Here is a 26,181-nt window from a genome sequence, read left to right as displayed (position 1 = left end):
TGAGCACCTACCTCTGGCGGTGCTGGACCAGAGCTTGGGGACCGGGCAGGGGGACAGGGAGCTCCCCACACCTTTGAGTGGCCTACCCCCATAGACATGCTGGGGGAAAAAGTGCTCTGGAAACCATTAGGCTTTTAAAAGATACTCTGGAGGGCACAGGGGAAGCTGAATTTAGTTAGTTTCCATCTCGTGTTCCTTTGGATTAAATTGGGTAATTGGATTATTATAGTCCATGCATTTGTAATAATTGTTTTACTTTAACATCATAAAATCCGTTTAGGTTTTATTATTAGTCTGACTTTCAGAGAAATACAGGTTTTGTGTGTCCGAAGGCAGGAGCTCACAGGCAACGCCATGCTGATTCTGTTTGTCATGTGCAAAGAGAAAACAGCAATAAATGCTGACAATTTTTCTTGTAAAGTTCTGGGCAGCTGATATCTATAATGACAGGACTTTAACCTGAAAGGATATATGTGTGTTAGTATGGGAAGTTTTGCACATTGGCTTATTGTAACACAGTGGATGTAAGCTGAGACACGCCATTTTTCTGTATGTATCAAAGCTGCCACCAGTGCGCTGTGGTTTCCATAGCACTCTGTACACCACTTGTTGCAGCATTTGAGTTCAGACACTTTTACTTCATCTAACCCAAATATTCAGTTCCGTAGCATAATGGAAAAATGATTGATGCAGTATTTGGTTCTGTGGAGTTTCACTTCAAGATTAATGTTCGGACCTCAGAGCTAATATGTCATGCTGTTTGTTTATTCAAGCAGGCACCTCTGTCTCTATTTTACATCCTCTTTGTGTTTTCAGTGATATTTCCACAGCTTTGAGAAATGCAAATATATTTGTGGTTTGATGAAAGAGTGTGTCAAGTAACCTGCAAAAATCTGGGGGCTGCAAGTGGTATCTCATGCGTGACTGAAGTCCCTAGTCAATATAAAGATAGATTTTTGAAGACAGACATAAAAAGATGTGAACTCTGCTCCGATCTATAGACAGGGAAGTCTGCAATGAAAGCTTTTCTCTGGAATTTTAATATTTCATATTCCCCACCCCCTGAAACTATGAATTTCAAAGGAAACATTAGCAGATTTTATGAATTTCATCAGTTAAGTGTAAAACTGTCTGTACAGGTAATTTGCAAATAGACGGTAGATTAATTTAAAATTCTTAAGATTCATTCACTGCTTTTGAGTTTTTCAATTATCCAGCTAAAGGAAGTTTTATTTTCCAATACACCTCAGTTCCCAGCAATCTGTGTTCAAGGGCTTCCTTACTTGCAAATTCGGGGAGTTTTCTCAGATGAACTGTCTTCTAGCATATTTAGAAGTTTTACGTGCACCGTTCCAGTTCTTTTTTGTCAACATCTAACAAACGTCAGGATAATGAAATCAAATCCAGCACCCAAACATGGGGATTTTCCTGGCTGGAAGTCCTACTCCTCACTTAAGCATACGGTTCCTAATAATGTATATAGATAATTTAGAAGAGAGCATCTGTTCTGGTTGGGGTTTTTTTAATTTTTTTTTTCTTTTTTTTTTCCTTTCAGGAACCATATGGAGATGTGACAGAAAGGAGACTCCTTCGGGAGAAGCTGAAATGTAAGGACTTCAAATGGTTCTTGGAGAACGTGTACCCAGAGCTTCATGTACCTGAGGACAGACCAGGCTTCTTTGGAATGGTACGTGGCTGCTGAGGAGGGGCGTCCGTGAGGTTCTGAGCTTTCCCACTGACTCAGTATGAAGGTGTTTTTCTGCCAAAATCATGCTGGGATTTTGGTAGAATTCAGTTAGAATTGGTAGCCTTTAAAATGTGCTTTCTATTAGACTCTTTATTCTAGGGGATGCTGTTTATGAAGGAGTTCTGTGAGAGGGTAGGAGAACAGGCAAAGCTGCTGTGAATTACACCTTCCAAGTGACATCTTGGGAGTGTTAAAGGCAGCAAAGGATGACTTTTTTATTTCTTGAAATGTTGCATAGCAAAAAAAGAGAACACCAAAGTGCTTTAGTTTTTAGTCGTCGACTTGCAAATAGTGTGTGCTTTGAAGCATGTCTTTCCACATTTTATCTGATGAAAACTATGATGCTGTGATGATGGGAGAGAGAGCTGGTGTTGTGTGCTCCCAGATCACACAGGATTCTGTATGTCAAAACCAACCTGTTAATTTTTAATCTGGAGGTCCATTTAGAGCAGCACAGGTTCACAAGCAATTTTTGTTCGTTCAGTATCAGAATCCTCTTCTCCTTTTTTTAAGAGTCAACAACTTTCTATGCTAATTGCAGCTTACAAATAAATATAAACTATAGCTCCATGTATATCACATTACTGTAGTCTCATTTGGAAAGGACGAAGGCGGAGATGATGCAGCAAATACCTGCTTCCTCTGAAAAATCAGCAAATACCTGCTGCCTATCTTACTAGGAAGACCAGACTGCACCTTTTTGCCAGGCAACGATGTATGAAATACCTTCCTGATTACCAGTACAATGCAACTTAGAAGTACTTTTGCTGGTAACTCGATCACTCTGCAGATCTAGCTGAGCTGCATTCCCACACAGCTGCTTTGCATCGAGCCTGTATCACAACAGTCTTGTCTTGCTGCCATCTGTGATTCAGTTAATCAGTCTCTGTAGAATTGCCTTCACTGGAGGAAAAAGTCCTGATCCCTGTGGGCATACAAAACGTACAGGAACCGAGTCTCCCCACAGTCTTCCCTAACAGCTTTGTTACCCGCTGAATGGAAAGATCCTGATGTGGAGATGCTGCAGTCTCCCATGGGGAACTGTATTTCCTGGGGGGAGCTGTAAGAGCTCCCATAGGGAGTGCATCAGTTGGCAGCAAAGCCCTTGGGAGCCTCTGAGAGAGTAGTCACCCTCCTCCAGTTATCTTGGAGCTTGCACCTGAGCTGGCGTCTCTCTGTGATCACCGGCATGAAAGGTAACAACCACCATTACCCAGTACCTTGAACATACCCCAGTACAGCTTTGGTTTGTTGGGGTTTTTTTTGTTGTTTTGTGCTGGATTGCTAACTGACAAGGTCAGAGACAGTTGAAGCAGTAAGATGTTACCAGACTTACCTTCTAGGAGCATTTCAGTAACCTTATCATCCCCTCCACCTCCATCCTTCGCCCTCCAAAAGAAAGCCTGGACTGGTGGCAGTGATGGTGCTTCAGCCTCCTGGGGAGGAGAAGGGATTTGTGCAGTTTCTTTCATAGTGTAACTGCACGTGTCATCCTTAGGAAAGGTGTTGACAATACCTAGAAATACTTCTTGTTCAGAGCTGCTTGAGGGATCTATGGTGTTATTTAGGTGTGCTCTATGTATTTCTCTAAAAACAATTCTTAAAGGTTGTCATCTACTCGTAGGCATAAGAATGCACCTTTTTTTGGCAGGAGGAATTTAAAATGTGATTAAAGTACAGTTATACTCTGAGAAAGTGACAGTGCAAAAATGACACCTACTGATTCGACTGATTTGTGGATATTGAGTCCCATCTGCTAACTTCAATGAATCATTGATCGTGTTCTTTACTCTTGCCTTAGCTGTGTAGTGCTTTTCTGGTTCACAAAAATACTGTGTTTAAAAGTGTTGGCTTTGCTAACAGCTCGGTTTAGTGTGAGGCTATTTAATTGTTCAAAGAGATGCAAAGGAATATGGGGATTTCTGCCTCCCTTGAAAATCTTTACGCTGAAGTTGAAAATCTTTCTAAGATTACCCATAGGTCAGCCATATGTTATTGAAATAAATGCAAGAATTGAGCAGCCTTCAGTGCCATGCACTGACAAATAGACACACGTGCTAATTTTTTTTTCTCTTGCTATGTAGATAAAAATATCTATACTAAGCTTGGCTGTCTAAAAAGTTAGCGGCCTAAAACTTTATTTAAGTATACTGAATTTTGAATATTTTTGCTTGAGCTATGGTTGCATTCTTATAAACTGCCTGAGGCATAGAGATGAGGGAAATAACTTCTTTCTTGTCCTTGGGCTACATGCAGCTTTGGAACTTTGTGTGGGACACGAACTAACCCTTTTGGCTTTAGTAATTTATTTGGGGGGTGGGAGGGAGCGAAGCTGGTAGGCATTTAGTGGGTTAAAATAATAATACGTCAGCATTTCCGGAAAGGCCAATGATAATCCCTTTTAGGCTCTTGTGTAGAGTACTAATGTCTGTCTTTTTGTGGCATAGCATCTGGTTTGGCCTTCCTTGAGCATGCACTTACCGGCAAAGTGTATACTGTACTTCTGCAGCAGAAGTGTGAAATCTTAAAGGGACTTGAACCCCAGGTCTGTGCAGACTGCCCACCTAGATACCCCAGACTACGTCTGCTGAAAAATCTTAGCTGCCCTTGGAAGGGACGGTGTGGGCACCTTTAGGAGGAACTTTGAGCCATCTTGTGTGTTCAGTATTAGTACCGTGACATTGCTGCATTGTGCAGCTGGGTGAAGACAGAGGAACTGGGCAGCCCTGTGATCTTGTCATGTTAGTGGTGACTATGGAAATGCATGGCTGCAAAGCACAGGGGTAGTCAGGGTTCCTTTCCCCTCAAAGGTGTAGTAGGTATTGCTGGCGTTCAGGGTGCATATCTGCGGATAAAGATTATGGTCAGTCAGTGAATTTGGCTTTGAACTTGGCATCCAAATTGCTTTTAAAAGACAGTGTTGACACAAAAGTCAGGATTTTCTCTCTCCTTTTCTATGTTTGATCACTTGGCAGTGAGACCATATTGTGTTTTGATACAAGAAGTTTTTCTTTGTTCTTTTCAAACAGTTTGTAGCTGATCTTTCTTCCAGCTGAATGTGAAGCAACTAAGCTGATACATGTCTGTTGTGACGATCTAGCCAATGGCTCGTTTCACCACCTATCCTTAAAGGCATCTGTGACTGACTGAATTAGTTGGAAGATCGAAAACTTGAATTTTTCTATTGGCAGCTTCCTTCCGCATTTTGCCCTGAGACCATCTCATCCTCAATGAATTTCCGAATGCATAGACATAATTTTCTTTTTAATTTAGACCAGATATAACCTTAAAAAACCCAAACAAACTCGAGAAGAAAGATTTTAAGCCTTTAAAACTATGAGTAATTTTGTATAGCTTTGACATGAAAGAGAACATTTTGTAAATTACCTAAATAACACATGATGTATAGAGAGAGGCTTAGAGAAGCAGAGATCTTAGCTACGTGGCTTAAGATATGCCATCAAAAAGGCTATTGCATGTCTGGTGTTACAAGTTGTCAGAGGTATCAGGCTCCAAAACAGCCGCCTCTAGGGTATACCTCTAAAACTGCATTGTAACACAATTTGTAGAGCTGCCACTTGAGTTGAATTGGTACCCAAGATTATAGCTGACTAGACCTGGTGATCTGATGCCGAACACAGGAAAATATGCACCACTCTGTTGGCTGTACAGCCTCTGAAAAAGTCTTGAGAGACTTTTTTTTTAAAGGAAGCAGGAGAAATTCAAGTGTTTGATACAAGTGAACAAACACACCATGGCTTGAGATGTGCTTGTATGTTCATGAGCCTCCCAGGGAGATCTGGACTTGCTAGGGTGAACAACTGAATTCCAACAGCAGTATCTCATAATTGATTCCTTCTAAGGATCTTAGTCATCAGCATCGTATACCCATTTTAGCGTTGCACTTACTCAGCTGGGGCAGAGTTAATCTTCTTCTCAGTAGCTGGTGCAGTGCTGTGTGTTGGATTTAGTATGAGAAAAATGTTGATAACACATGGATGTTTTTAGTTGTTACTAAGTAGTGTTTATACTAAGTTAAGGACTTCTCAATTTCCCAGGCCCTGCCAGGGAGAAGCCTGGAGGGGCATCAGAAATTGGGAGGGGACACAGCCAGGACAGCTGACCCAAACTATCCAAAGGGGTATTCCATACCATAGAATGACATGCTGGGTATATCAACAGGGGAGAATTACCCAGGACTGTTGATCACTGCTCTGGGACTGGCTGGGCATCAGTCAGTGGGTGGTGAGCAGTTGTATTGTGCGTCACTTGGTTTTTTTTTTTCCCTTTTGGATTTTATGCCTCTGTCCCTGTCTCTCTCCTTCTCGTTATAATTGTTGTTGTTATTATTTTATTTTAATTATTTAATTGTTCTTGTCTCAACCCACGAGTCTTACCTTTCTCGCAGATCCCCTCCCCATCCCTCTGGGAGTGCGGGGGAGTAAGCAAGTGGATGCATGGTACTTAGTTGCCAGCTGGGGTTAAACCACGATAGCTTAAGAAGATAACAGAAATCAGAGGATATTTATTTTTTTTCCAAAAAGGGTGATACGAAAATAGCATACACTCAGTAAAATCATTCCTTTTGACTGCTCAGATTACTTTTGAGGTAAAAAATTATACCTGGTCAGTACCATGAAGCTGTTGGCTTGCTGAAAATTCATAACTGTGTCCCACAGTACCACAATGCATCAGCACCAGTGCCACTGAGGCAGAGTAAAGAGGATTCTGATCTATTTTGTGGATGAAGAGGAAGATTGGCTGTACTCCACTGCCCGTATTTATCAACTAATGTAATGAAGTTTTAATGTCAAAAATCTGTTGTTGATGATTTGCTTACAGTTATATGAAATGGATTTTATTTAAAAAAAACCCAAAACCTAATAATGATTTGCAGAATGCCATCTGTATTGTGTTGTTATATGCAAGTGTCCAGATGTCAGGAAACAACAGATTTAAATTTCTCCAAGCAGTAAGGGATAGAGGTCTGAGGTGAATGTCTCAGTAGTTGCTGTTTACTACCTGTCCCAGCCTCCAAACAGAGTGGTAACTAAATGGAATTGTAGAGTACAACCGCAGCATTTCAATAGGAGGCAAAGAAGCAGCCAGTAATCCTGCATGGGCAGAATTTCTTAGAACTGACTGAACGATGTGTTTTAATGGCAAGGTGATCAACATTTTTTCTTGCTTCTGTTTCTCTAATGCAGCATTCTGCAAGAGAATCAAGGTAAGTCACAGAGAAAATTTTGTTCTTATTGCATGACTTGTTTATGGTAGATGTGGGAACAAAGATAGCTTCAGAAATGAATGGATGATTGCTGTTTTGATAGAGCTGTAGCACGTAAAAGGAACTTGAACTGTGTATTCTCATTTAACAAGAGCATTATTTTCACATATTTTCTCATACTTTTTTGTACCTTGGAACGGAGGGCAGATATTTTTTTTTTCTCTTTACCGTAAATGATTCTGCAATCAGATTTTCAAATGTGATTATTTCCAAATCTTTGTCATTTCAGATCAGGTCATTTAACAGCTTAGAGTATGCACTATTCCCGCAAAGCAGGTCTTGAATACCTATTAGGCTTCCTGATGAAGTGTGGGTATAAAAGAGCATCTACTAATGTCTAGCATCTACTGATGTCTGATAAAAGAAACTAAAAGAACCAGGTTGAAATACAGACCGTGTGTGTTTAGGCATATGTCTGCACGTATCACAAGCATTTCTGCATGAGAGAGAAAAATAAGAGAATACATGTGGTAGCATCCTGGGAGTACAGGCTCGCTTTTAAGCCACCTGAAATGAAGCTTAGCTTGGTAATCTTCTACACAGATTTTGTTGTCTGTATTTGGGCATTGAGTAGCACGCATCAGAGAGTTACCATAGTTCTGTTGGTGGTGGTGCATAGCATTTAAAAATAGGCTATTTAAAATTCCAGGCCATGTGCTCAAGCACATGCTGGGGGCTGACAGTGAAGAATGCATGCTTGGAGCGGCAGCGAAGACGTTGGGTTGTCTGGAAGGGCACCACAGATAAGGGCTTTGCTGTGTTTATCTTCCCTTGGGGCCAGTAGACAGTCAGGCAAAGTCGTACGTTACTGAACGTATGAATGAGAGACCCTCTGAGCCTGAGGACAGCCGCTGACAACCACCAAAACCAATGTATGTTTTTAGAGATACAATTACTGTTCTTAAGTGGTTATGACTTTAAGTTGACGTTTCTTGATGTAGCATGTAGAAATATGAGAAGCTTATTGTTTGGTTTATGTAGTTCCATGGTAGTGTTAAAAATCATCTGTAGAAGACACTTTTATTTCCTGTTTTTCTAAGTGTAATTCTTGCCTAGTGCTATAAAGTTAAAAAAAAAAAAAAAAAAAAAAGACTTCTTTTGACAGTTTGAGGAGGGGTGCAATGGTCTAGTGTGTTCCCATAAAACAAGCAGCGCTTTCTGTAGAAAGGGTTCCCAGGGGTTTTCTGGTAAACTTGAGCACTAAAACTAAGGATGAATTTTACCATACGCCGAATTCAGATGTTAGTTTATCCTGTACTGAAAAATTACACCAAATGCATAGTGGAAACATGTTCAGAGAGGAATGAAGAGGCAAAGCCTGTAAAGATAGGGTTTCAGTAATCTGTTTATACGTTTGGCTCTGACAGGAGAGCCTCACAGCCCCCGGCAGCCCTGCAAGGGGCCCCAGGCTGGCGGCTCGGTCGTCTTCTCCATCCTCCTGCCCAAGGCATCGCTGTTGCCTTGGGCGGGCAGCCCAGGCATGCAAGGTTCTGAGAGCTTGGCTGTCGGTCAGTGGGAGCGTGCGCAAGGCAGTGGAAAGAAGACATCGGGTAGCAATAAAAGTAGACATTGGGAAAGCAAATTGTATATAGAACACCGGTATTTAATTTTCCAACTTGTGTGGTTTGTTCTGTGGTGGGTTAGGGTCCTGCAGGGTTTGTCGTGTTTGGTTGGTTTTAGCCTTCTGCAATCCCTTTGTGCACATTCATTCTCCAAGTTAAGAATTGAGGATACATTTATCACGACTAGGGAAGAGGGGTGAAATTACACCTTGCTGAGCTAACTCTTCTGAGATTTACTCTGCTTACTCTTTTTGTCTGTGATACAATTATACTCAGTAACACGGTCATTCAGCTCAAATCTGTGTTTACAGAACCTGTTTCACTCTGTAATTTTTAATATTGTTAAATGGCTAATACTAGGAGTCAGTAATTATTATAGCATTGTTTAACCTATTTTCAGTTACTTTTGCCTTCTGTTAAGGACAAATCCTTGCTAATTAGCCTGATGTTTTTAAAACCAGGTCACAATATTTTCAAATTTAATCTAAAAGTTACACACTTGTTGTGTCAGAGATCAGCAACAATAGTAAAGAACGTTTTATATCACACTTTAATGTCTCTTTCCAAAGTTACATCTTACCCACTTTCATGATATCTGGTCTTAAAATCTGTCTGCTTGTTCAACCTCAGGAGAGTACTGGAGTCCTTTTGAGAACAAATATTTCTAACGTCTCCCATCTGACAAACTGAGTCTTTTCATAAGAAAATTGAACAAGTAGATCCTGGGGGGGTGGGAGCTGTTCTGCATGAGTTACTGGCTTGTTGAGTTTCAGCACAGCTTTTCATAGTTCCTGCCTGCTTCATGTGAAAATACACTAGAACATGGTGTCATTCCTGGGGGAAGTCATCGTGTCTGGCTGCTTCAACACCCAAAGTCAAGACGATCCCAACAGTTTTATTTCCCGTTAGTCAGAGATGTTGCCATTGGTTCCATTTGATCTATTCCATTTTGGTTAGTATGTACAAGCTCTGAGATACAAACCTCACAGCCCAGCAGCATGGGTGTAAAGTGACTACAGAATATCTTCCTTACTTTAGTTTAATACTTTAAACATTCTTTTGTTTTGATTAGCTGAAGAATAGAGGAATGGCAAACTTTTGTTTTGATTATAACCCTACAAATGAACATCAAGTAACTGGACACAGGATCATACTGTACCCATGTCATGGCATGGGACAAAATCAGGTAAGATTCATGTTTTATTTTCATTTTGACTAACACGATGGTTGTAATCTAAAAAAGTACAGTAAAAGCATTGCAGTAGGGCTGAGAGAGTATGTTGCCACAGTGAGTTGACCTTAGGTCTAATGTTGAATCTTGCACTGAATGCTTTTAATTTTGATGTATCTTAAGGTCAGACTTCCTTCGTTCTGATGATGTGTCTACCCAGACCAGGGAACTCATGCATACCCTAAGTACACCTTTCCACAGAGCTCATTAGCAGCTATAGTGCTTATAGTCTAGTTTGGGCAGACCAGCACATCTTTGAGCTTTTTGTCCATGTCTTCAAAGCCCTTAATAGAATTGCAAACCTCACCTAGTTCTTCATGTGTCTTTCATGATACCTCTTCCTTTTGGTGCTTGTCTAACTGCACAAGAGGTTTTAGATGGCATTTTGGAGTACAGTTTCTCCTGTACTCCACTGTACAGAAATGCCTCCTGGGCGTGGGCTCCAGAACCCTGGAAAGCAGGGATCCATTCTAACACTTTGATTCTTGCTGTCTTGATTTAACTTCTGAAGCTGAAAATGCTTGCTGGTGTCTCCTCTCCATACTGATCAAAACTATGTGCAGCAGGGGTTAGGTATGATACCCGTAAAGCTCTCTGCATAATGCTGTGGTAAAAGTGTTGTGGGGCGCTGTGTGGCAAACTACAGTGGCTGTTTCACATGGTTTTGAGTGGCCACCTAGAACTGAGGCTTAGTGCTTGATGGGTAGCATGTAACATATACTTACCTATCTAGCCTGATTTTTGTTTTCTAACCCAGATTAGACTATATGGCATGCTCCTAGTGGGGAGGGGTGGAAGAATAGGTAGGGTCTCGTTGAGAGTAAGTCCATAGCCCTGTGACAGTTTGGGTGGCTTGACTGTTTGTTTGGGATTTTTTAAATTAATCCAAACATTCAGACAGGAAAGGAAAAACAGGTTTGGAAGAGAATCAGAGATGTGGCAGATAAGCATTATCTTTCTGAACCCTGCTTTAAAAAGGTGTAAAAACTCAGGGAGTAAAAAACAAGTCTGTGTTGAGGAGAAAGCTTATAATATGAATTGCATTTTAAATGAAAAAAGGAAAACAACCACCTGAGCACTGTGCTTCGTATCTTAAAAAGAAGTGGATTTGTTTCTGATAGCAAGTTTATTGCCTTAACTATTAGAACTATTGTTTAGTAGTATGTATTAGTTTCTGGCTCGTTTATGTCTTAACTTTCCTGGTGTTTCTGTCCCAGAGGCCATGATGCTGGGGCGGGGAGTGGGGAGTGGGGGGTGGGGGGAAGGTTTGGGGCAGGAGGAGAATCTTGGATCATGAAAGCCAAAGGATCTCAGTGCTGACAGATGTATGTCAAGCATATTAAGCCACACCACAGCCACCCATTTGACTCCCTCAGTTCAGCTCCACACCCAAGTTAAGCATACTTCTATACACTTACACTGAAGATAAGTTAATCAGATAACCTAGTTAAGCCACTTCCTGATGAAGAAGAGTTGATTGCATTTGTAGATTAAGAAGTATTTCATGCATAGGATTGCATGCTTACACAAAAAAGGTATTTATAGATATTTTTTTCCCTTGTATGACAGATTACAGTGAGGAGAGGGGTTGAATCTTTTTGTATTTCTCTGAGCAAAACGTTTATTTAAATTTTATCCCTTCCAGCAAGAAAAAATAAAAGAGATAGGATAAAAGCTGAAAGCAAAAGAGAAATACAACTCAGAGATGAATTATCATGAGATGGCATTATCCTTTGTTTAGCTAGCACTAAGAGACTAACTGAATTGACTGCAAAGATACCACATCACGGGATATTCATGCCCTTGTGCCTCTGCTGATGGTGGGTCCCGGCGGCAGCGGGCACCGGGCTGGGGGCAGCGGCGCTCGGAGCTGCGCGGTTCGTGCTCCCTCTGCTGGCATCTGGGGCAGCGGGAGGAAGGAGAACGGAGAAACCACCTGGCTGCGGGATAAACGGATCGGAGAAAATACGAGATGACACAAGAGTGTTGCAGAGCCTGAGGAGGGAAGGCCAAGCACTGGAAATGGGCAAAACACTGTTAGTGAAATGGGCAAAAAGGCATGGGAGGGCTGACAGGAGCCAAGGAGAGGGGGCCAAGGTGACAGGGAGCAGAATTCTTGGACAGAGGTAGGGCAGCAGGGCATGTGTGACAGGGGAAGGGTTAGTTAGGAGCTGCAGGGAGGGATTGTGACGCGCAGTATCGCTGGACACCTCTTTAGTGGAAAGGGGCAGGGGGACTGAATGTGGGAGTGGAGAGAGCAGCTGGCAAGTGGGCACCAGTAGGAATGACAGGTACTAGTTGCAAGAGAAGTGAACAGCAGGGAGAACTGTGGGTGGGGGAACAGAGGGAGGCTAAAATAAGACAAGATGTAGAAGCACAAGTGACATGGGAAATGGAAGTCAGGACTGCTGAACTTGCACCTCCTTTTTGTGGCTCACAAATAGCCATGAAACCTACCAGCAGGACATTTCTCTCAATTTCATTCCCGCCCCCCTGCCCTGTTGACAGTAGTTCTTAAAAGGTAACAGGCTGCTCCTGGCGGTGTGCATTCCTTAGCCCAGTCGGCAGATGACAGTGGCAGGACCGAAACAGTCAGATCTCCCACATGTACATCCACTGCTGCCAGCTGATGGAACTGATGGTGACAAGGTTGGTCATCCTCTAGCTGTATCAGTGCTAAGGAGAGCAAGGCAATTCACCACAGTTTCACACATATTTGCTGACAACAGGCAGCCCTTAACTGCTGTTTTGCCCTTGGAAGGGAATCTGCCATCCTAATCCCAAATTCTTCTGCCAGCTCTCCTCCAGTGGGCTCTCATCACTCCGCTCATTACCTATATACAGCTTTAGCAGCAAACCCTCATTACAAAGCTTTGCTCCAGTCCCCTGCCCTGCACCACATGTCACAGACGGGTCCAGTTTCCTCCCTCCATGCTGTTTAACACTTTATTTTCTATGCTGGCTGGCTCCCAGTCTTTCTCTAATGCCTTGCTCTGTCTCTTCCCTCGCTTATTCCTCCCACCAGTTCTTACCCACACTAGGTCACATTTTGCTCCTTTGCACATGCTTTTCTTCTTTCCTGGGTAGCTCTCATTTTTAATCCTCAAATCTTCTCCTTCTCATCCCTTCCTCTAGTTGCAGTTTTTTCTACCACTGAACATTTTCTTCCTCACATAGTACTCCCTGCTGGACATTCACACTGTCTCATGGTATAAAGGAATGAAGTTTACTGAGCTGTACTGTGGTGAATAAAGTTATTCTAAAAAAAAAAAAAGGATTTAACATTAATGAAGATTAACTTGGTCGGCCATATGTGCCTCACACTCCAGTGCACCTATCCTTCGGCATGATATGCTAGTGGCAGGTGTCTGTTTATGAAGGGGACAACTGCAAAAGCTCTTTTCACTGGAAGCAATTCTCCACTTAAAGTGACCTCTGAATATCTGTGTGCACTGTGCCAAGAGGAGAGTTCTGTGCTCTTGATTATTTATGAAGTCCAGCACCTGCTTCCATTTATGTCCGAGTAAGTAAAACCGGTCTCGTGAAACTAAGGTCCCTGGTAATTTGTTGCTATTTTTTCCTTGAATCCATGACCTAAGTAAGAGGGTTCGCTTTAGACCCTTTGAGTTGCTTTTGTGTAACCAGTAAGAAAGGTATCTGTGGGTTGTTTAAAATTAGTGTGTTCATTATAACAAGAAGGTGAGGATACAGCTGTGGTGAAAGAAGGAGCTCAGTGTGTATGGAAGAGAGGCAGAAAATCAAAGCACTGGCTACTTGGTGCTTGCGCCACAGGCTGCTGATGTTTTGTGGAAGTGCCTGCCCCAGCAGACAAGAATGAAAGGCTTTAAAATTCAGTACGAATACAGCCCCTTGCCCTTCTTGGTGTGGCTGGGACGCACACCAAGCGCATGGTGGCAGGGAGCCAACCCGATGTGGTAAGAGGACGGGAAACCACTCAACAGCCGGCTTTGACAGTACCCCCCCAGTATTCCCATTTGCATCTGATAATTTGAATAAAATATGGAGAGGCAAACAAAGAGCTTAGCAAAGCTCCTGGGTTTTCTGCGAAAGGGGTATCAGACCAGGTAACCTCTCTGCTGCTTCTGCCTGTCAAGTGCAGACTTCCTTCTGTGTGCAGAATAACAATGGTCAGTCACAGAGAGGGATGAGAGTGCGTGGATCAGTTTGAAAATGCTTCCTTTTTGCCCACAGAACCCACTGGGCAAGGAAAGAGCCCTAAAAAACACTTCACCTTTTGAGGTGGAAAAGATTTATCTTGTGTATTACTGGAGCTTGAAAAAGCCCAAAGTCTGAGGTATTTATTCCATTTGAAGCAGTATAGGGTAAAGAACTGTGTAATGTTCATTGGGCAAGGAGGCAGGAATGCTTGGTTGCTAATAGTATAACCCCAATCCTTAATGTTATCCAGAAGTCAACCATTTTGTTTGCTCTTCTCCAAAATCTGGTGCAAGTCCTTGAGAGGCCATTTGGGAAAGATGACAGTAGTAAGGAGCACTCTGATCTAGGTAGCTGTTCCATCTACTCTTGGTGCACCTAGTACAATCAGCAGCTTGCAGGCTTTAACTGATACTGAATACGTGGCTAAAAAGAGTTGTTATATCTAATGAATCCATTAATGACCAAGGCTCTAAGTGTGGTCTTGTAAAAGTGGCAGCTGTAAAAATGTGTCCACCCAGACACAAACGAGTAGGAGTGAAGTTTTTTCTTTATTGACGAGTCATAGGCTTAAAATGAGTGCCCTTATAGCTCACTGTGGTGCCCAAAGCAGCCGGCGTTCCGTGTGCCAGCCAGGTGCTGAACCTGGGAACTAAAGCCTGAAGGCCAGGGAACAGCCTCTGTCTGTTAAGAGTTAATAATAATATTTTAATAAATGGGCAATATTATCACAACTGATGATGATGAGACATTTCTGGCATAAAGCAAATGGCATAAAGGTAGCACAGCCTGCGTCATAGGAGCAGGCCCCAGCAATACTCTCACTTCCCTTTGGGGCTTACCACTAATGAATGGTGGCAAACAGGTTAATTGTTGGGGGGGGGGGGGGTGTCAGTCACTTGCATCACTGGTGGGGCAAAAAAAAAATATAGCCATGAAGCACTACAGGGGGAAGCACTGGTCTGTGTACAGCTGCAGTGACCACCTCGGCAGAGAAATTCCTGAGTGTGATAAAAGGAGAGGCAGATTTCATGAATCAACTGCTATCAGTGTAGTCTAGATCAGGGCTCTTACAACCTGGAAATGGGTGACTACAGACTTTGTAATCACATGGTCCTGTTTACATTAAAACTCTGCTTCCAGTTTACCTTTCAAGGGTAATTAGCCTTGATGGTCGTTAAGGGTGGTTTTGTGGCAAGTTCAAGTATATACAACACTTCTGAATTGGTACAGCTCCCTTCATAAAACCTTACAGTCTCTTTCTCCAGGGGTGAAACAAAACTTCTGTCCCTCATCCTTGTATTGGTTTCCACTAATGCAGCTATACTATTGGTAACAAGCAATTTTCTGATGTGTATAAAAACCTTCCTCTGCTCTACTGAGAATAATCTGAATTGGATCTAAACACACATCCATGCACTATAGTAATCTAAATTATTTACAAGTGTGCTAAATACAAACAACTTTCAGGCTCTGCTGCTCTTTAATGAAGTCCAAAATTTGGCAAATGTCCATGATAAATATACAAATTTTAAGGAAGTCTTCAACCATAATTGCTACAGAAGCCAAGATGTTTTAGAGCATGCTCAGAACACCTCTGTAGAATACTGTACAACAAGCAAAGCTAGTAAATTGTCTTTATTAAAGTTCTGTTAATGTTTAAAGGCAGCTGTAGCTGATTTGCCTCAAATAATGTCTTAAAATGTTATATTATAAAATGTTCATCACCATGCATCTTGAATACTTTGTAACTGGAAATGAACCTTGACAAAAACTGCACTTGAAACTATGCAGAGAGCTACTCTTTAATTAAAACTAACATTGTTTTGTGACAACTGAATTAAGAAGGCATGATGTCAGACTATAAACTGTTTTCCATCCTATTTTTAAGGGTGATCTAGAATGTGAAAGTAGAATTTTATAGTCAGATTTTTTTAAGTTCTTTAATGCTGGAATGTCTATTTTCCAGGGCATTTATTCAGCACTTCATACATTTTAAGTGCTACTAGAGTAAAGCAGTGCTGTGATGAGATTGATTTTCTGTAAAACGCTGAGCAAACGGCAGAAGTTAAGGCTCCTGGAATACTTCTGGAAGAATTTCTCTCCACAACAGCAACTTCAATATGTTGTGAACTTAATTATCTTAGTGTGTCCTCTAAGTACTTTCCTGTGTACATATGAAGTGACTGTTGTCCTTTGTTTCTTCTCTTGGATTTGTAGTTTTTCGAGTACACATCCCATAATGAAATACGTTACAACACTCGACAGCCAGAAGTCTGTGCAGCAGTCGATTCAGGGACAGACTACTTGACAATGTACTTGTGTCAAGAAAATGTCCACAGTATTCCTGAAAATCAGAAATTTGTTTTGAGAGAGGTAAGTGTGTCTGCTTGGTTTTGGGTTTGGTATTTTGGGGAGTGGATGGAAGGAGAATTGTTGAGGGTGGTTTTTTTTTTCTTTTTATCTTACTGCTGGCACATCGTGTAGGCTACATTGAATAGATCTCTGGGAGAAATATGTTATCTTGGCTTTTAATATCTGAACACAGAACCAGGGTAGCAGCAGTGCACAGGTGAAGAGTATGCCAGTCAAAGTACGGAAAGACAAGAGGAAGGAAAGTGCCCTCCTTAATTTCAGAGGAGTTGGGAAGATTGGCAGAGGTCTGTCTTTGCCCTGTCCCCATCTAGCACTTTCTGTGGGCTGCTTGGTTCTCTCTCACATCTCACCCTACTGTCTTCTCCTGAGAACTGATGTGCCTTCATATATGCCTTCCCCAGCCAGTCTCATGGCTATGGTCTGCTTCTGCTCTCCTTTCATTGACTTCTTTTATTTCCCAGTGTTGTACCACCATATCTCTCTGATACTTCACATACCACCATTACTTTACACTCTTCCCTGCTTTTGAGCAGCTGCTGCTGCTGCTTTGCAAAACCCATCTCTCATGACCCTCCCTGTGCGCAGCAGAAGTGCTCCCTGAGCTTTTCTGCAGTGTAATGTGCAGTTGTGTAATTTGATGCACTGTCAAAAAATACCTTCCACCCTACTCCTGCCCCAACAGGACACATCTTACTGGCTGTGGGCAGTCGGCAAATCTGTACCTCTCTTCTTCAGCCTTAATGCCTACTCCCAAAGGAGAGGAATACTGAGAAATATGGAGTATATTTAATAAACATAACGTGATCTTAGAAGACTGCGTTTACTAGTTTTTAATCTCTGAAGGAGTTCCTGGATGCCAGAGAGAAAAAAATATCGGATGAAAAATGATGGCCTTGTTTAGGTTCTGGAGTGTTATTATTTAGCTAAAGGAAAAGGTCATATAATATATCAAAATGGTTTATTTACATAATGTGTCTGCATAATGCATCTAAACTCTACAGGCTCCGTGGCTGACAAATTTCATGCTTAGATACTACCATCAGTGATAGGTGGCAGAGTAAATTCTAAAGAAAAATATGAAAACAACTGTCCGTTCACTAGATCTAGTCCAGACTGAAGCTCGCAGTGGTATTTACTAAGTAAAACAAAATATTTAAAAAACTGACTTTATAAATGATGTTTCATTTTTAATGCTGACTTTTAACAAAATTTTTCAAAGTTATATGCATTAATCCCTAAGATGACATATATTGAATGACCCTCAGTCACTTCAGGAAATAATTAAGAAAGCACAAGTTTGGAATACATAAATTTCCACTGCATTCCTAATCATTAGCTTTTAGCATCTGATACCTTAGGAATTATTTTAAATCTTCTTTCTTTCTTGTGATCACTTTGTGCCTGTGGGTGATTTGAACATACTGCTCTGCTCCAGTTCCCCTTCTTCTGTTGTATTAAATCAAAATCACTGGTCCCCACCTTTCAAGGCAAGCGATGGGTGAGGTGTCAGTACCACATTTCTCTTGCTTTGTGCAGAAAAGTGTCAGACACTGGAAAAGCTGTCCTTATGGATATATCATAATCAAAGATTTGAACAGCCTTCCCAGCAGCCTGGCAGGAATTAAGTTCTTACGGGCACTGAGTCAAAAATCAGTGAGGCAGATATTGATTACTTCACTCAAAAATTTGAATTATCACAATGGAAACAAGAAAGTAATTCAGGAGCTAAGCCCATGAGCAAGCCCATGGGCAAGCTGCTGGGTATCAGTGGCTGCAGCTCGAGGCACAGTTAGCGCAGCGCTCCACACAGCAGGAGGAGCAGGCTCGCAAAGGGGTCAGGGTTATGCTCTGAGACAGGGTGTTGGCATTTTTCTTTTGAAGCTGCTGGAGGCTTTGGAAATGGTTACAGGTGGGAATGTCACCTGGGCCAGAGGAATGGTTCTGGAGCAGGGCAGTTCTCCACAGCTGGCTATGCCGCCTTTTTGCAGGTCGCTATCCCAGTTGACAGCACTCCCAAATTGGAGCGAGGGACAGGAACTGGAGATGAAATGTTCTTGGAGACTCCTGTAGTAGGAGACCCTGAGGCCTCAAAATGTGTTCTTTGGGAAATTTGACTGTGGAGGCCTGTCAGACCCTACACCTCAGAGGCAGCTGTGCTGCCCTCCAGCCAGCAAGCTAACTCCACACACATCTGCAGGCACCAGGGCATGCTTAGATATTTTTGCCTTTTCCGCTAAAAATATACCCTGTGAAGAAAGGGGAATTTTTTTCCCTAAAAATGTATTCAATAACTACACTTAACTAACAACATTTACGTTTTACTTGTAAGATGTGCAATACGTTGGTGAATTTGGGTAATGCATGTACTTGGCTTTGGTTTTCTCTGCCCATGTTCTGGTGCAGTAACAAAATGCAATGAAAGTGAGTGAGGTTGGCACATCATTTACAGGCTTAGATGTCAAAACACCAATCACTCTGAAGCACTGTTAGTGTAGGTTTAAAAGCAGGATCTTCTGACAGAATTTCAGACATCCTCAAGTTGGGCATTTTGACTTCACTGCATGGCCCCATGAGAAGGGTATGTGTGATATTTATTTGTTACGAATGTCTTCTGTTACTTTTAAAACACAGTGATATGCCTGTAATTTTTAAGAACTGAAAAGCAAAAATTATTTCTGTGTTTTGCAGGATGGTACCTTGTTTCATCTACAAACCCAGAAGTGCGTACAAGCTGAGTCAAATGCTTACAGTGGTAACCCAGCACCATTGTTACGACCGTGTACCAATTCGGACTACCAAAAATGGTTCTTCAAAGAAAGAAGTTGATCCAGATGTCTTCTAGGATATAGCTGAATACGAAAATGTGCTCTTTCTAGCCAGCAGTTAGTCAGCCTTTTGAAAATCACATAAGTGATATATTTTTGTATGGAAAGAACTGCAATTAGTTTACAAGCCTTGGGTTTCGTTTTCTGGAGCATTAAAAGGCACTAAGCATTGAGAGCTACGTAAAGTGCAGTGTGGTGGTTATATCATTCCACAGAATCTGATCCTCTTCTCTTTGTTTGGCAGCTACATAACTGCTTCTGAAGTGTCTTAGGTTCTTTTCACAAGTGACAATATATTATTTTAATCTGCTGTATGAAAGTAAGGCGGTCAAAGTAATTGCACTAATGCTATCTGCCAATAACTTAAAATGTTTATTTTTCTATTAAAACATTCTGCAGTTGGACCTTTTAACGGATAGTAGTTAATAATTCTTGTCTTAAATACAAAGAAGGTAAATGTCGGCCAGATTCTCCCATAACTGACTACCACAAAACCCTCACTGAAGGCTGTGGATTTGCACGTGAAGGCAGAGTAGGTCTGCATGTTTTTGCACAAATAACAATCTAGATGCATATGGATTGCACATGCTTGACAATGCTATACGTTAAATGTTGTGACAATTTAAGATGCTCATGGCACTTGACGAGTTTCTAATTATGCTTGAGTCTGAGTTTGGAGTAAAATGGGGATTTTCTCATTTTTCTTAAAGAAGTAAGGCAACAATATTCAAAGGTGATGCTCTGGGAAAAGCTATTTGGATTCACATGGATCTAGCTATATGGCTGTGTCCCAGAGTGCACAATGTACTTTATAATGATTTTCAACATGCGTAAAACTTGCAAGATCAGACCTAGCAATAATTCTTTTGACAAATTTCAAAATTACAGTTAGAAGAAATAAATCTAAGAAACTGTATATTTCATTAAATTTTAAACATTTAAATAGTTCATATAAAAACAATTATATGAACAAAAATGGTTTTGTATCTAATTGATATGATATGCAGCTGATGTATTAATACAAAAAGAATTGTCTTTCAGGTATCACTTGCATTTTGTCTGGGAACTCCTTTCCTGATAAGTTTGCCATGTCAGCACATACAAGCCCTATTGAAAATACAGGGTTTAAGCTTCACCAGGTACAAGATGTTTTCTGCCGTGGTATGTGAGATCCGCCTTACCCAATCAGACAAATAGCATATGTAGCAATGTATTTGGTCACTGACCGCCGTTATTACAACGCCGATTGAAAGGGTTTCAGGTCATAAGGAAAGTTTCTTTCTGTGTCAGCTGGAGTTATGCTGGCATGCAGAAGCATGAAAGTGCCAGCCTTTTTCCCCTCAGAAGTCTTGGCATCTGTTTCAGTTAGTTTTGGATGTATTTCATTATTTTTGCCTTTGTTCATGTTTTCTATTAAAAATGTACAGCTTTTTGTGTGAATCCTCATAACCTTATGCCATTTTGGCATACCTATTTATATGATTAGGTAGGGGGTGGGGGGAGGGTTTCTGCCTGTAAGTGATGCATATGTGGCTTCTTTGAAGGTCTTTCTAAACCCATGTAGTTAGAATGTTTTTGTGAGCACCTTTGAAGTTTTGTCTCTGTGGGCTGAACTGATGAAATTGATACTAGAATAAATGAAATATTTTGTGATTCAGAAGAGTGGGAACTGTCTTTACAACTATTTTTTTTTCCTTATGGTCAGTGTTTTTGTTTTAATAATTTCTCTGATCTCTTAGGCTGTGATCCCTGCAGCACCTGGGAGAAGACAGCTTTGTTTTACGGTCTCTCAAGTTCCCTTTCCTGCACTCAGTAATGCTTCTATTCAACTGTTAGCAGCAGCAGTGAAAGCAGCACTTTCTGGAGCCACAAATCACAAATGGGTGGCTGCACGAAAGAACTGTAAGAGCTCCAGCAACACAGCAAGAATTTTCTGTTCATTTCTGGTTGGCCTTCTTGACTGTTGATTGAATTAAATTAGTAAGTTAATGAGGGGCCAGCTATTACAAACACAGACAAAACTGTTATTGACCTCCATGGTCCATGAGGTTTTCTTAGTTTTGGGACTTCAAGATTTCATTGTCAGGTGGCATTGGGTAAGTGAAACTTAAAATTGGATATTGTTTTCCATACGACTTCCAACTCTGCACTTGTTTAGAGGGATGTGTTGATGTTTTGAGCTTCTAGTTACATGTAACTGAGCTGTTTTCTCATAAACCAGCAAACCTGCTAGCCTGGGTTGCGTACTTGCTAAGCAAACACATGTTGAGTTCAAAAGCACACACTGTATGTAGCAGTGTCAGCAGCTTGCTCCCCTTATGTTGGCCTTTTAGTCCATCTACTTACTGTGTTTTCTTCTTGATCTCCTTTTCTTCTTCTTAACTCACTGGAATCGTATTAATGTCTGGGTTCAGGTTTGGAGGGTGAAGGCCTCCATCAAGCATCCGAGTCCTAGTGCATGTCTTCCAGCTTCCTTTGGCAGGAGGTCAGGTTACCTGCTGAGGAACGGGCTGTGGACTTTGGGCTTTTCTTGAGCAGAGAAGGGGCTGGATGCCTCACAGAAATGCAAAAATCAGAGGACTTCAGTCCTAGAATGGTACTTCATCTGGTTATGGCCTCCTAGGGCTTACTTTGAAAAAGAGAGAGAAACGCTTTCCACATGGTCCAAATCAAGAAACAGCAGGTCCCCCCTTCCTTAGTATTCATCTTCCTTTTATATTTAAGAGTCGTATGTTTCTTTTCCCCTTTGCCACTCACTGTGTGAAGCACCCATAAAACCAAAACTTGCAACTCAAGCTTATTGGTAACTTTAAAGTAGTGGGATGCTGGCAGTGCAAACTGGGAAATCTCAAGGCTCCTTCCTCCATTTTGTGCCATCACTGTTCAAAACAAGAAAGGACATTTTTTAAATATAGAGATTGACTGAACAAATTGTCCTAGGAAGGTATCGGTCCAGTGCACAGTACGCCGTATAAAATTCTAGGATAGAGATGAAGAAATCTGTCTTCCAAGTGGATTTTATTCCTTCCCTGTTGCCTAGCTGCAAATACAACCCCTCCCATGCTTACTGCCCTTTTTTTAGGCATTATACTGGATCAGCGTGATTCGGTGTTCTCCTGGGTTCCTTCCATTTCCCTGGCCTGATGCTCCTTGGATGTCCCTAGGTATGGGGCATATTTGGCACAGTTGAGGCACAAAAGATTAACTCTGCAAAATGTTTTCCTGGTTTTCCATACCCTGTGCTAAATGTACCTCATGAGGGGGATAGTAATATACAAGAAGTCTTTAATAAATTACCTGATAGGATTTTCATCAATGTGAGAATTTGGGGCTGTAAGTGCTAACTGAACTTGCTGGGTTTTTTGAATAATTAAAAAAAGTCATTGAAAAATGCTTATTTCTTAGTCTTTGTATTCCTTTATATATAAAAAAAAAATAAATAATTGCAATCCAGATTGCTGTCTGGTGCTGGATTCCTTTTTTTTTTTTTTTTTTTTTTAATTAATTTCTTTGAACTCATTAGGTAACTATTTTGCTGCGTTTCTTTTCTTTTATTCTGCCACTGTTCTCCTTTCATTTAAACATTCTGGGTCTTCAGCATGGGCTAGAACTTCCTGGATTTTCACTTCAACAGGAGACAGTATATGAATCTTCCTTCGAAGAAATAAACTACTAGAACCTCTGTATGTGCTGTCTTGACTGAACCATGGTGATGGAGGATTGTTACAGCTTGAACAAAAACCCAGGAACAACAGTCATCATTGGATATTTGTTGGGCAAAATGAATTGGAAGCAGTATGTCCTGCTAGCTCTGCTGAAATAAAAGACTCAAAGCTGTGTTCAATTTTTGTTATAGGAAGTTACAGTATTTACTGGAAGGGGAAATTCATGCTGGTTGGTAACACCAGGACTGATGGGATTTCGCTCCTATTCCCTGTGTATGAAAACGGGGGCAGTTACACAGTGGTAGTGCTGGGTTGGTAATTCTAAATCTGATGTTCTTTTAATTTCATTTAGCTTTCTTAAAGCCTTTAGTTTGGGAGATTAATTTGAAGCTGAGCATTGTTCTCGTACCCTGATATAAAGATGTAGCAGTCAAGATGTCTGGAGCAACTCTAGGGTTAGGATCGTGCAGCTGTCTATATACGCTTACAACTGTGAGGTTTTTGGCAACGTTTGAGAATGCTGTATAGACTCGTAACAAAGATAAAATTTTGACAGTGCTAGAAACTTAGCTGAGAGAGGTGTGAAAGTCCTTGAGAGGGAGGGAAGAGAGGGATAGCGGAGCTCCCCCGGTTCTGTCAGGGTGCTAGCAGTTGACTGCAACAGCAATAGCTGTGTTTGAACTGGAGCATTGCAGTATTCTTCCACTCCCCATTTACAGAGAAAAACAATTACGTATGTATATGCAGTACTAAAATTACTATGCCTAGATCAACAGTTTTCAATATTTTTTTTCCAGTCCATTACTCACTGACATTTATATGAATAGACAAAGCCTGTTTAGACCAGTCCCAGTCAGCGCTGACAGGAATGACGTGGCTGTAAGATGACATACTTTTAGAGGCTTCCAAGACTTCCAAAGGGAGTTGGAGACAGAAACAGGGCAGGACCTTCTCAGTGACTTCTATCTTCAAAAGCAGTAAGAAAGTAAGATGGAGGATGCAGGAAGTGAGTCACTGGCCTGCTGGGCAGCGTGACATATTTCATGTAGCATCAGACCATCTCCCAGAATGGGAGAAGGCTTGCAGCAGATGCAATTTCTTTCTTGGTGGTGAGGGAAAAATCAGTTTTCTGGGTTTCCATGGTCTGAAGATACTTAACTTGCAGCTGAAGAAAAAATGGTCAAGGGAGTCATACCAGTACAGATACTTGGACCTGAAATTCGTGAATTAGGTAGTCTGTGACAAGCAAATATAAAGAACAAAAATGTTAACTGTGCATACACTGTGAGAAGACTTACTAATAACTGAGAGAAACTGGAAATGAACATTAGCAGGAAGATACCTGACATAACTGGTTTTATAGTGGAAGGATTCACGTGATTGAAATGCTGGAGTGGGTACTATGTCAAGATGAAAGTGACATTTGATTTTTGGGCAAAGAGAACAGGATTTACAGGCTTTGTGAACTGATATTGTAGCCAACAAGGCATAAACAGATCAGAGGGTGTCTCGTCTAGACCACCAAATAAGAATATAATGCCTTTTTGCATAACAGATACAGGATATGTGCTACTTCAAGGGATTTCATCCTAGGGGATGCACTTTACCAATTTATGGGAGCAAAACATTCTGGGAATTTCTAAGAAAAAAAAAAAAAGGCAGCTGGGCAGGTGGCTGTGTCTGACACAATCTTTAATAAGCAGTTTGGTGCAATCATCCTTTAGGCTTCCTTTTATTTAAAATGAGCTGCTACCTGGGCATCTGTTATGCATAAACATAAGATAGTACCTATGAAAGAAGCAATTTCTCAGTGCCGAGAATTGGAAAGAAGCAGGGTTTGCAAAATACATGTATACGTGTACAACATGAAAGTTTTTGATAGGATTGCAAATTAAATATTTTAAAGTGTCAGGAATAAAGTTCTTTGTTAAATCTAAATTTAGCCTCAGTGCATCTATTACACTATTGTCTTTAATTACATGATTTTCTTGCCTCATGTTCCTGTTTTTTTTTTTTACAAAATACGTGGAAACTGTCTTTTTCATGCCTCACTGAGTATACAGGAAGGATTTTGAGAGGCTTACTTTGCCTAATCCTCATTGTTCAATATATGGCCTTATTTACTTCCCCATAGTAATATCTAGCCTGAAAAATAAAAGGTTATTTTCTTAGCTTTTTCTTATGTAACTGGAATGTTACAGTGTCTTAGTGCTTGCCAAATATTTATTGCTCTATCTTCACGGTATGACCGTGAAGATAGAGCATCCCTGTTCTACTGACAGGGAATGCAGTAACAAAAAGATGAAGGTCACAAGTACCACATTATTAAATGCTGTTAATTTGAAGTGTAGCTTTGCTTAGTTTAAATGATATCCCAGACTTCTGCAGTTCAGACACAGGAGCTGGGATTCATTTGACCAAAGGTGATCACCTTCAAACCTGAAATGTGCATGTGGATGAACTGTCGCCCCAGGGCTCCTGTTACGGACAGAATAACGCACAGAATGATGTATAGAAAGGATCTGCTGCCAAGTGCCCCCAGAATGAGGAAGGTAAATCTTGGTTTCCCGGGCCTGCTTTTGGAACTGGTTTGTGCTCCAGGGTAAGCATCAGCTCCATGAGATAGCACTTCCCAGGTGTGTTTGGCTGACCTGGCTTCCCCGGAGCGCCGTGCTGGCACCGCTGGCGGCTGGGCCCTTTCCCCATGCCTGGGCAAGCCCCCAGCTGTACGCCGAACAAAGCTGTGCAATAACTCTTTTTGACCCGTGTTTGGAAAGAAGCAAAGAGATGTATTCGATTCTTAAAATAACAAAGGGACATTTGCTGCTGCATCAATAACAAAGAAGGATGTCAAGCAGTTGCCAGTAATATTCAAGGTATTAACTCTGTTGTACCACGTAACTCGAACTCAAGCTTTCTTTCAGAAAGACCAAGTTCTCAAAAACTGGGAAGTTGCTTAAAAAAAAAAAAAAAAAAAAGCAGCTTAGAAAACTGATGGCATTCCAGAGAGAGTGTGAGTGCATGTGTCAATATACTGCCAATATTTTAAAATGACAACCACAGTGATCCAGGTAGCTGCAGTCCTGGTAGCCAAGTACTGGAGAAAATCCTAGAGTGATACGGGATACAAGCAGTGAAGAACGATTTTCTGTGAGACAGACTTTGACAAACAAACTGGTTATCTATGGCAGATCAAGTTGAGAATGGTGAAACATCATTTAGCGTAGGAAATTCTGATTAAAAATAACATTATGCATAATCAATAAGGCACCTATTCCTGTTGGCATCCTAGGGAGGTCTGTTCCTGGTGTC

The 26,181-nt window shown here is 41.3% G+C and overlaps 1 protein-coding gene across 1 annotated transcript in view; it reads left to right on the top strand.

Annotated features, from left to right (window-relative positions):
• The window catches only part of GALNT12 (polypeptide N-acetylgalactosaminyltransferase 12), a 48,527-nt gene extending 28,911 nt beyond the window's left edge, over nucleotides 1-19,616 (top strand). The window contains exons 7-10 of the mRNA XM_056332619.1: nucleotides 1,556-1,687; nucleotides 9,669-9,782; nucleotides 16,224-16,379; nucleotides 19,068-19,616. Of these exons, the coding sequence (XP_056188594.1) occupies nucleotides 1,556-1,687; nucleotides 9,669-9,782; nucleotides 16,224-16,379; nucleotides 19,068-19,205 (540 nt within the window). The 3' untranslated portion in view covers nucleotides 19,206-19,616. The remainder of the gene's footprint in view (nucleotides 1-1,555; nucleotides 1,688-9,668; nucleotides 9,783-16,223; nucleotides 16,380-19,067) is intronic.
• Nucleotides 19,617-26,181: the final 6,565 nt, after the last annotated feature.

Source organism: Falco biarmicus, chromosome 3 (genome assembly GCF_023638135.1).
Source record: "Falco biarmicus isolate bFalBia1 chromosome 3, bFalBia1.pri, whole genome shotgun sequence".
NCBI classification, from domain to species: Eukaryota; Metazoa; Chordata; class Aves; order Falconiformes; family Falconidae; genus Falco; species Falco biarmicus.
Note: the sequence above shows the minus strand (reverse complement) of the source record. Positions and strands in the feature narration are given on the sequence as shown.